The 11,812-nt window shown below is 38.7% G+C and overlaps 1 protein-coding gene across 2 annotated transcripts; it reads right to left on the bottom strand.

Moving 5' to 3' along the window:
* Window positions 1–275: 275 nt before the first annotated feature.
* Window positions 276–11,259, bottom strand: LOC111390736. 2 transcript variants are annotated; one of them, XM_023015825.1, is made up of 6 exons: window positions 11,022–11,253; window positions 10,043–10,088; window positions 9,458–9,584; window positions 9,273–9,349; window positions 867–970; window positions 276–568 (listed from the first exon to the last, which is right to left on the bottom strand). In XM_023015825.1, the coding sequence occupies exons 1-6, from the start codon at window positions 11,133–11,135 to the stop codon at window positions 530–532; spliced, it is 507 nt and encodes a 168-aa protein (XP_022871593.1). In that variant the 5' UTR covers window positions 11,136–11,253; the 3' UTR covers window positions 276–529. The 2 variants fall into 2 exon arrangements, with proteins under 2 accessions (XP_022871593.1, XP_022871594.1); XM_023015826.1 differs by lacking the exon at window positions 867–970 and having other exon boundaries at window positions 11,022–11,259.
* Between the last annotated feature and the right edge of the window lie 553 nt (window positions 11,260–11,812).

The following is an 11,812-nucleotide window of genomic DNA, read 5'->3' as shown; positions in this document are numbered from 1 at the left end:
CCACTAAATGCAAAGAGATGTTTGATGCATCATATTAGAAAAAAGTACAATGAATATCCTTTTTTTTTTTTTTTAATAACTCATTTTCGTTTTAATACTATCCAATGCTTTCTCATCCACTTTACCAAACATGTTAAGAACAATTTAGGCGCAGGTCATCAAACTAGGACCAAACAAGTGAAACCAACTCGTTTTGGCATCAGATCTGATATGTCAATGCACTAATTTAATAAACTAACGCACAAGAAAACAGAAGATAATACTACGAGCACAAATTAAACTAACACAGTTCTATAACCAACTGCAAAAGTGAAACAAAAGATTCACATTTTCACCAAAACCATTGAGACATGCCTTTATCTCATTCACTTTAATACAGTGATCTATTGATGCAACATACAAAACACAGTGCTGCGTATCGAACACTTTAAATTAGTTCGGAACCATACTACAACTAACTTACACAACCTGCTTTTCCAAAATTACGTGTTGCACAGTCTTGAAGATCCTCTTAGCTTCTGGGAGCATTCTAGCCATTTGCACCTCTCAAGCGTGCAATCAACTCGTCCTGTCCGTGGAAATGAAAACACGAGTGAGTGAATAGGGATGTGAATATAGAATGGTGAAACTTTAGAATCGACCTATGCTTTCTCATCAAATGATTAAACAAAATCATTAATGGCATCATGGGTAAGGTGGATTAGACACTATAACACAATAATAGTAAGAAAAAGTAATTTTGTATGTTGTGTTGACTAAAATCTAATAATTTTTTAATTTTTTGAATTTCACCCCACCCCCACCCCAAACAAGGAAACTCGATCCTAGAGAAATGTAATACTTTGGCTACAAGAGACAATACATGCCTTTTTTCCCTTCAGTATAAGACCTTTCTCCTTCAAAAGCGCACGAAGTTTCTCTACAGTCAAACTCTGCAGATCTTTGTTAGGCATGCTCAATCGTGATGTCTCTACAAGTCATGTTTAAAAATCAAATAAGAACTTCATACACAAAGCCCACACTATAGAGATACCTTCTACAAGTGTGAGAATCACAAGGGGAAATATAATTTAATGGTACACAAGTCTACCACGCATTTGACGTACTGTACACATGAACGAGAAAAAAGTGAGAAAAGAAAGAGAAGGTGAAAAGAATTCAAAGGGAGAAAATACCAAGTTTTATTCAATGTCAAAGTCTACGTATTAGAATGAATATGCTCCTTTATATAGAGCAAAGAAAAATTCAAAAGAACTTTAAAAAACTAGAACCTTAACAAAATATTAAAACTAAAATAATCTAAACAAATAATTTGAATTAAAATCTATTTTAAAATCCCAACTTCATTTCTCCTTGATTGAAAGAACTCGACTCTGACAAAATAAACTGTAACTTCATTCTAGAAGGAGACCGATCTTTTGACCTGACTAAGTATCATATTGAACTCCTGATAGCAATATATAACTGAATTCATACCAAGGGAGACGATCTTTCTTATCAATCAAATATCGAGAGCAAACTTTGGAATGTAGCAGAAAGTGCAATCCATCTAAAAAACATAAATTAACCGCACATGATGAGGTGCACGAGGGATTAGCATAGCAAATTGGCCTACAGAAACAAATGATTGCAACTAATATAACTTAAACATGCCCCAATAAGAAAATAATTCAAGTTGTCACACTTGAATGAAAGTTACGTTTTCAATATAGTGGAATTGTATCCTTATCGAGGCACATTCGTACCTCCGATGTTACAATCATTTGTTTCAGGAAGCCAGTCTCGTGTGCTAGCCTCTTATGCTCCTTTTATGCGTATCCAATTGATTTATTGTGGATGAATTGCATCATACACTATTTTTTGACGTTTCGTATCAATATTTAGTTCATAAAAAAGATTGCCCACTTCGTATGAATTTAGTCATATATTGTTATCAGGAGTTTAGTACCTCAATGCTTGATCAGGACAAAAGACTAACTTCGTTGGAGAATGAAGTAACAATCTACCTCGCTAAAGCCGAGTTCTCTTAGCCGAGAAGAAATGATGGGAAATAAAGAGTTAATTTCTAGTAGTTTATTATAGTTTGACTAGAATTAGGTTATTGTTTGATAGATTTTCTAGTTTGACTAAATTAGAGTATATTTAATTTTTTTTCCTTCTCAAATTAGGTTTGCATAAACTCTATATAAAGAGTGTCTATTCATTGTGATGCAGGGTGAATAACTCAACAATAAGAATAACAAGAAGGGATGAGGGGAGGGAGAAACACAGAGATAGGGGGAAGAAGAAGAGGGGAAAGAATGGGGGCTATAACCAAGTTTATTCAATCAATTCATTAACTGCCAATTACAATGTAAAAATAGGTTTAAATACTGAAAACCTAAAAAAACCCGAAAGATAGGGCCAAACCCATTACACAAGTCCATAAAATAAAATAACCCAAGTCCAACTAAAATAATTAAATGTCGTCCAACTAAAATAATGAAACTAGAATGTCCTTATCAATTCTCCCGAGGTAGAAGAGAAAACTCGACCCTGTCAAGTGGCTATATCACTATAGGCTTCCGTCAATCTCCCAACCATAAGCTGAGTGGTTGGGCAAGCTTCTTTCGGTGTCTGTAAAAATGCATTAGTGGCGGTCTGAACTAAGTATCCTCACCAACTCCCCTCGGGTGGACGGGAGGCGATCTGGGCCAAGGAAGATCCTGATAACTCCGATAAAACTCCAATAAATCTGGATCCAATTGCTGCAGTGTCTCCCTGGAGATCCATGCACAGTCAGAATCTGGTCGACCAACCCAACAAACAAGGAAGCGATGAACCTCTCCATCATCAGTTTTTTCATCTAAAATAGCATCAATTTTTTCTTTGTGTGCTATGAGAGCTGGTAGTGGGTTAGAAGGGGCTAAAGAATTAGGATCAAGGTCCACAAAAGGAGGTAACAGAGGATCATCTGAGGGAATGAAATGGCCTTTATAAGCTACAAGGTCCTCAATATTGAAAGTAGAGTGGTAACCAAGGTGTGGTGGAATGTCAACAATATATGCATTTGGACCAACCTGCTTTAAAATTTTAAAAGGACCAGCACTACGAGCTTGCAATTTGGAGGCGGGTCCATGTAGACGCCGCGCTGGCCTAATGCGAACCATAACGTAATCCCCAACGTTAAACTCAATATGTCGTTTATGTAAATCAGCTTGGAGTTTATATTTTGCATTACTAGCTTCAAGTTGTTTATTGATTTCAATATGCAAGTTACGAAAATGTTGTGCAAATGCTTCGACTGATACTGACACTATAGCCTGTGGCGACATAGGGATGAGATCTAACGGTTTCCTAGGCTTGTACCCATGAACGATTTCAAATGGACTCATACCTAGTGAACGATTTATGGAGCTATTATACGCAATTTGAGCTATAGGAATGATCAAATCCCAATTTTGAAGGTTTTCCTGGACCAGACAACGTAATAGGTTGCCAAGACTTCGATTAGGCCGTGGAAAATTTCAATTTGGTACCCATCTTTTGCCACACAGTCCTCCAAAAATGGCTAGTGAAACGAACGTCCCTATCGGACACAATGGTCTTGGGAAGCTCATACAATTTAACAATCTCATTAAAGAACAACATAGCTACTTTAGACGCATATGAGGTATTGCTACAGGGGATAAAATGAGCCATTTTCGAAAAACGGTCGACAACCACAAAAATAGAATCATGTTTCTTTGGGGTGCGTGGAAGGCCTAATACAAAATTCATACTAACTTCTTGCCAAGGACAATTGGGGACAGGAAAAGGGGTGTATAGACCTGTGTTCTGCTTCTTCTGCTTACTCAATTGACAAGTGTTACAAGTACTAACAATCTTAGCCACATCTTTCTTCAAGCTAGGCCAATAGAATTGACGTTCAACTTCCTCTATGGTCTTATCACGTCCAAAGTGACTGGCTAACCCTCCCGCATGAATTTCCCACACGATGAAATCTTGCACTGAAGTTCGAGGGATGCACAATTTATTGGCTCTAAAGAGATAACCCTCTTCAAGTCGGAAGCCATCTGTGGCTCCTGATTGTCCCCTTTGTAAATCAAGAAAGATATCTTTAAAATCGGGACATGCCTCGTAATCCTCCTTAAGTCTTTCAAAACCGATGACCTTGACACTTATGATCGACAAAAGGGAGACACGACGACTTAATGCATCAACTGCTTGATTTTCCACGCCCTTCTTGTGTTTTAAAACAAATGAATAGGCCTGCAAATATTCGACCCAACGACCATGTCTAGAACTTAATCTTTTCTGGGAGTTCAGGTAACGGAGGGCCTCGTGATCCGAATAAAGGACAAATTCTTGAGGCAACAAATAGTGGCGCCAATAGCGCAAAGCCTGGACCACCTCATACAGTTCCTTATCATAAGTTGAGTACCGTTGTTTGGCTTCATTTAACTTCTCACTGAAATAGGCAACAGAGTGACGATCCTGACTCAAGACTCCGCCTATACCTACCCCGGAGGCATCACATTCAACTTCAAAGACTTTGGAAAAGTCGGGAAGGCGCATAACAGGAGCCTCCGTCATTCGCTTCTTGACTAACTTAAAGGTCTTAGCCGTCTCTTGTGTCCAATAAAACTCCCCTTTCTTCATGCACTTCGTGATAGGCACCATAATAGTGCTAAGTCCCTTAATAAAGCGACGGTAAAATGTAACTAAGCCGTGAAAGCTTCTGACGTCATGAATAGCATTAGGCTTAGGCTAGTCAATAATCGCCTGAACCTTAGCAGGATCAGCAGATACTCCTGTTGAAGAGACAATGAAACCTAAAAAAACGACTGTATCGGTAAAGAAAGAGCACTTCTTGACGTTAGCATATAGATTAGTTGCACGAAGGGTAGAGCAGACTTGTGTGAGGTGGTCAAGGTGTTGCTCCTTAGTCTTACTATAGATGAGGATATCATCAAAATAGACAACAAGAAACTTTCCCATGAAAGGTCGGAGAGTTGTGTCATTACCCACATAAAGGTACTTGGCGCATTACTTAGTCCAAAAGGCATGATCAGTCATTCATAAATACCATCTTTCGTTTTAAACGCGGTCTTCCACTCATCACCTGGGCGAATTCGAATCTGATGGTATCCAATTTTCAGATTAATCTTCGAAAAGATTGTGGCACCAACCATCATATCTAACATATCGTCAAGTCTAGGAATGGGAAAACGATACTTCACCATGATCCTATTGATCGCGCAACAATCCACACACATCCTCTAAGAGCCATTCTTTTTGGGCGTCAATAGGGCAGGGATAGCACGGGCTTAAACTCTCACAAATGAATTTTTTGTGAAGGAGGTCATCCATTTGCCTTTGAAGTTCAGCGTGCTCGGTAGGATTCATCCTATAATGAGGCAAATTTGGGAGGGATGCCCCTGGGACGAAATCTATGGCATGTTGAATATCCCTTAGTGGAGGTAGATGATCAGGTAGGTCCTCCGGAAAGACGTCTCGAAACTCTTGGAGGATCGACTGGACTTCAACAGGTCTCTCTATTGTGGAGTGGGATGGAACCTTCATGACCACCAAAGCGAACACAACTGAGTCACCAACAAGTGTACGCTCAAACTCCGTAGGACTAATGATGTGCAATCCCTTTCGTTCCACACTCTTCTTCGTTTTCAGTGGGGCAATAGGCTTTGGGGACAATAGGTTAAGATGAATCTTCTTTCCATTAAACACGAAGGAGTAGGAATTGGATCGACCATAGATGGTTACATCTAGGTCAAATAACCAAAGTCGTCCCAAGATGATGTGCCCGACATCCATTGAAATAACGTCACACCATATATGGTCCTTATACTCGAAAAACTGGATAGGGACTAAACAACGCTCCTTGACAGCTATAGAGGAGGTATCAACCCAAGAGGCGCTGTATGGCTGAGGGTGAGGAACATACTTCAACCTTAGACAGGATACAGTAGCCATCAAAACCGCATTAATGCAGCTGCCACTATCCACGATAACTTTATAGCCCTTATTATTAATCTTGATGTAAGTGTGGAAGATGGCATGACGGCGCCAATCATCGGCATTCCTAGGCTGGGTAAGAGTGCAACGGACGACACCGACTCTAGGCATCTATGGGATAAGGGGATTAGCCTGAATACAACCTAGGAAGGTATCTTCACTATCCTCCAAGTCATCAAACTCTTCTAACTTAGGCTCATAAACCTGGTCCTCTAGTGGCTCGTCGACTATACCTTCATGCTCGTCCAGAACTAGGGCTCGACTAGAACACTTAAAAGCAATGTGACCAAAACCCTTACAATTAAAGCATTGCAAACGGGAGGACGTCCTTGAAACCTCATAACCTCTACCTTTGCTATCCAATGTAGGGGTAGTATTAGAAGAAGGAGGTCCTAGAATAGACTTAGGGGATGGAGTGGATACAGAAGAGGTTGCAGTGCGAGAGTCACTACGATTTTTATACGGTGTCCTAGTTATTAGTTCATAATCCCGAACGAAAGAGTAGGCGTGGTCAAGAGTGGTGACGCCTCGAAGGACAAGCTCACGCCTAAGTTCGTCTTTAAGCCTTGCCTAAACCTATTCAAAGTCATGACCTCATCCTCAACGACCTGACATTTCATTCGAAACTCATCAAACTGAGCAACATATTCGGTCACAAGCCGACTCCCTTGTGTAAGTGCGTTCCATTGATCCAGCAAGTTACCCCTGTAAGATTGAAGTAAATATTTTTCTTGAAGACGACGCTTCATTTCATCCCAGCTCCCAACAGGAGAAGTATGACGCCTCTCTAGGAGGTCCTCGACACTTTCCCAAAAGAGTTGTGCAGTGCCAGTTAACTTCAAACTAGCAAATTGTACCCTCCGATCTTCCAGGACCCCATACCAGGCAAAGAAGCGATCCATATCTCTAACCCATTGATTGAATACACTAGGATCTAGACAACCGTCAAATGTAGGAGCATCTAATTTAATGTTTCGAAAGAGGCGCTCCTCGTGGCGAGGGGGAGATAGTGTACCATGACGGTAATATTCCTGCTCTCACCCACAAGCCTGATTTCCTTCCCTACGATCATGTCGGGCGTGGTGTCGACCACCTTGTGGACGATGATGAGGTCTATTAATGGAAGCCTCAGAGTTTTAGCTTCGGTCGAATATGGGGTTGGGTCAAGAGTGTTCAACCTAACGGTTAGGGCTCTATTCTCCTCACGAGTAGCGGCTACCTCAGTTTGGACAGCCGTTAGTTGATTTTGTAACTGCGCCAACTGTCGGGTGAGGGCCTCAATTTGGGAGGGGTCCATGGTAAGGGTACTAGAGCTAGAGGCAGTAACGCGACCACTACGCAATTGCATACACGGTAACACAAACTAGGTGAAGTGTCTACTGAAATCAACAACCAACGAGTGCCAACAAGGGAAATAGTGATTGAAATTTTTCTATTGTTACTATTATTATTTTATTTTATTTGTTAACTTAAAAAAATTGGGATTACGTATGGTCCGATCACAAGCTTATAATACTAATGCAAATAAAATAAAAAAACAAAGGTACAAATGATAGGCTTAGTCACGTGTGGTAAACGAGAAAGCAATGGGATTTTGAGCGTGAATTTCAATCAAATAGATTTAAGGCAAAAATTGTCAAAGGGCTAGCACACAAAGAATTAACTTATGCAATTCTAAAATAAAGAAATAGTGTCAACTAAAATAGATAGGAGCAGGAATTCCCTGAGTTCAGTTGGTCTGAGTCGTCCTAGCGTCGAATGTTTCCACTTTCTAAACTACTAAGCTTTGAAATGCTAAGACAGAAAATTTCGTGTTCGTCGAGGTGTGGTACTGATCAATCAACTAAAATAAACCTGTAAAATAATGTTAGAAAATTCTCAAAAATTCTCGATCTTTTTTTTTTTTTTTGCTCTATTCTTTTCTTTTCTTCTTCTTCTTCTTCTTTTTTTTTTAATACTTACAAAATCAGAACAACAAAACAAAATAAATGAGCCCATTTCACAAACTTGGGCCTAAATCAAATTCAAATTTTCAATCAAGCCCAGGCCCAAGTAATGACTAATAAAGCCAACCAGATTCCAATCAAGCCCAAACCCAAGTGATAACTAATAAACCAACCCGATTGCAAAGTATATATCCACTGCACGGCAACTCTGGATTCACTGTTGGCGGTGCTGGACTCAACTGCTTAGTCGGGCTGTGGGAGTCGATGTCTTAGGAGGTGGCCAACGAAGGAGAGTCTCAACTATTTGGGTCGTCGGTTTACTAGCAGTTGACGAGACTTGGGAGGTGGAATTTGTGTGTTCAGAAGTCCAAATTCGTAGGCTGTCAAGCTCGAATAGGTGATGGTTCCGTTTCTGGTTGCTGTAATTTTCGGCGGTTTGTTTCAATTTCTGGTGTACTGTGATGGTTTGGTTCAATTTCTGGTTTACTGTCTTGCCGGTGGTTACGTTTCAGTGCGTCGAAGAAGGCAGAGTTGTTGACTGTATTTTGTAGCAGCGGGGTTGACGGTGAGAGTTGATTTCAGTGGAGTGTTGCAGTGGATTAGGGGAATTTGGGGGTGGTTTTGTGCTATGTAATGGTGGTTGTGCTTGGAAGTTGCAGGGCTTGTGGTTGTTGGCAGCGAGAGAGTAACTCGATTGGATTTTTAGCAGTGGGTGAAGGAAGCCAGGTTTGGCTCTGATACCACTTTGATGCAGGGTGAATAACTCAATAATAAGAATAACAAGAAGGGATGAGGGGAGGGAGAAACACAGAGACAAGGGGAAGAAGAAGAGGGGAAAGAACGGAGGCTATAGCCAAATTTATTCAATCAATTCATTAACTGCCAATTACAATGTAAAAATAAGTTTAAATACTGAAAACCTAAAAAAACCCGAAATATAGGGCCAAGCCCATTACACAAGTCCATAAAATAAAATAACCCAAATCCAACTAAGAAATAAAAGTCCAACTAAAATAATTAAATGTCGTCTAAATAAAATAATGAAACTGAGATGTCCTCGTCACATTGTAATACACACAACTCTGATATTAAAGAAATTGATTCTCCTTCTAAATTATCTCTTTTCTCTCCCTCTTTTTCTTTTTTTCTCTCATCCTCTCTTCTTTTCTTTTCTCAATCTGTTCTTGTTCAATTACGTTCCTCACTAGTATTATAGCAAAATAATCTACATCTCAATGTTCCACCGAAGTTCTAAAACAGACAGGTTTTCCGTGTATAAGATCAACACAAAAGCATAAGATGAACACGCACCTTGATTGGAACCAAGCTGAGTGCTGGACATGGCCCTCTTACCAGCAGCCTTGCTCTCCAAAGCTCTATCCGCAGCCCTGTAAAGTTATTGAAGGGAACATGACCCCAAAGATTTGTACAAGAGCAGTGTAAAACTGTAAAAGAGCAAAATTATTCAACATTGCTAGCCCACTATCAGATGATACCTTTTTTTGGAAACCTGATCCGAAGTACTACCCTTCGGATCTTTCTTCAAAGAATCGCCCTTCTGATTCTTAAGCATAAGAGACCTAATCAATATATTTGTTTGGTTTGTCTTGATAAACTGGTCCTCTGATAAACAAAAGATACATTACCATAGAGATTTAGACAGGTCAGACTCATAAATAACAGATCATTGTCTCCATAACACAAGAAATTCTAAACCAATTATTTCCAACATAAGCTTGACCAAGTTGGCTGCATATATATGCTAGAAGGTAATTAGAAAATAGACCTTCTTGTAAACATCTGGCATCAGGATTGAATCACTTTTCCTATACATTTTAGATAATCTGACTGGGGGGGGGGGGGGAAAAAAAAAGAAAAAAAAAAAAAAAAGTTTCGGCCCCAATATTCTAATACAAACAGAAAGTGATAAGCATATACAGGTAACAGCCATTCAATCAAATGGGATTGCATGAATACTTAGCTATTTTTCTCTAGCTAACAAGAAACACTTTGGCCCATCAAATAAATGCAACATTTACTAGCAGAAACTAAAAGTTATTGGATTTATTGAAGATACAAACCTGGAGGTGACGTGTCATGATCGCAAATATAGACACGCATCCCACCCTGCGTAAATTTGTCAACACATAAATTAGAAAAAATACGAAAAACTGAAGAATAAATGCATTTCTAAAAAATAGATTTTTATCATCAGTTACATCCACAGAAATTCAATAGCTGCTACTGATGTATAGAGACACACATAAGATAACATAGAATAAATAATAATTGAGCATCCATATTCCACAAAAGTGGCTTGCTTTGAGCAAATAGAATCATGATTGATGATCGAATTTAATTAAGCCCTAATTATATTGATTACTTCTGTTTTAACAACATTTTTTTCTTCATTATGTGAGAATCCTCTATATTAAACTCCATTTTCTTTTTCATAAGTTTAAGTAGTATCGTGATAGAAATGTTGAAGAACAGAATCAGACAAATGTGAAACTAAAAATAACTACCAGAACTAGTTATAGTAATTCATTCCTAGACATGGATGTGTCAAAGGAAGCATCTTGACATATCCTGAACTTAAACACATTCCTTTTGGAACTTAGTGTACTTTCCAGGAGAAATCTGATGACCATTCAATTGTACAACATAATGGAAGTTATCAAACCATGTGAATTAAACCCTGCTTGCACAACTAGAACATTTCACAAATATACAAATCTTATCTTCCAAATCACATTGTACTTGTCACTCCCATTCTTCAACATCATCAAATAAATTCTGACCTAATTATTCTAATCTTTTCTTGCCTAAAATACTTAATTCCAAATAATTCCATTTGATTAGCAAATTCATTTCTCAATAGCATCAAAACGCATTGTCTTTTTCAGGTTCCTAAATCCAAAACCCTTCAAACCCCTCTCAAATGATCTTAATTCCGAATTCCAACCATAAAACAGAATCAACATCTTTAAAAAGAAATCATTTACGTATTTCAATGAATTAAACAAATATACAACAACGGTTTAGGGGAGTGAGAAATACCAGGTTAGATGAAACGACATTGGCAGACAAGAGGCCGCGAGAGGGGAGATTAGCGAGCAATTTGGATGCGCCGTCACCGGAGCCACCGGCCGAATTGGAGAAACCGCCATTCATGGTGCCTCGGTTAAGTAAACAAAAATGAATTTAGAGAGCACAGAGCGAGAGAGAGAGAGAGAGAGAGAGAGGGAGTCCAATGGAATTCAGCAAATGGAGACTTGAACCAGATGACTTTCTTTTCCTTTTATTGGAAATTTTGTATTTGTTTTTCAGGATTTAATTTCATTTTGTGAATTTCAACCTGCTTAAATTTTACCAAATTGTTTTTTTCAGTTTGATTTTGATATTCAATGAAATGTAAAGTTTATAAATGAGTATATCCAGTTCTGAAATTACTTTTACTAAGATATTTTACAAATAAAAAGATTGAATGATTTTTGTATATTTGTTGGTCGAGATACTATATTGAAAATATGTTAATCAAAGCTAATCATCAACAAGCCGTTCCTTTACTATACCAACATTTTCCAAATGTTGTGCATTTTTGGTTACTATCGAATAACCGCCTCTTCAACTTAACTTTTAATAATATATAATTAACTAATGTGATTGAGTATAAGTTTAGTTGTCTAAACACGATTGGTGTTGACCACACTAGGTGCTACCTTGGTAGCTCAAATGAGCTAAGAACAAGAAAAATGTTAAGTGTACATTAGTTTGATAGCCCTCTAATAGTTTATCTCCAAATTCTCACTGGCCATCCCTTCCTTTTAGTTTGCAAGCTCCACCCCTTA

Source organism: Olea europaea, unplaced genomic scaffold, assembly GCF_002742605.1.
Source record: "Olea europaea var. sylvestris unplaced genomic scaffold, O_europaea_v1 scaffold709, whole genome shotgun sequence".
NCBI classification, from domain to species: Eukaryota; Viridiplantae; Streptophyta; class Magnoliopsida; order Lamiales; family Oleaceae; genus Olea; species Olea europaea.
Note: the sequence above shows the minus strand (reverse complement) of the source record. Positions and strands in the feature narration are given on the sequence as shown.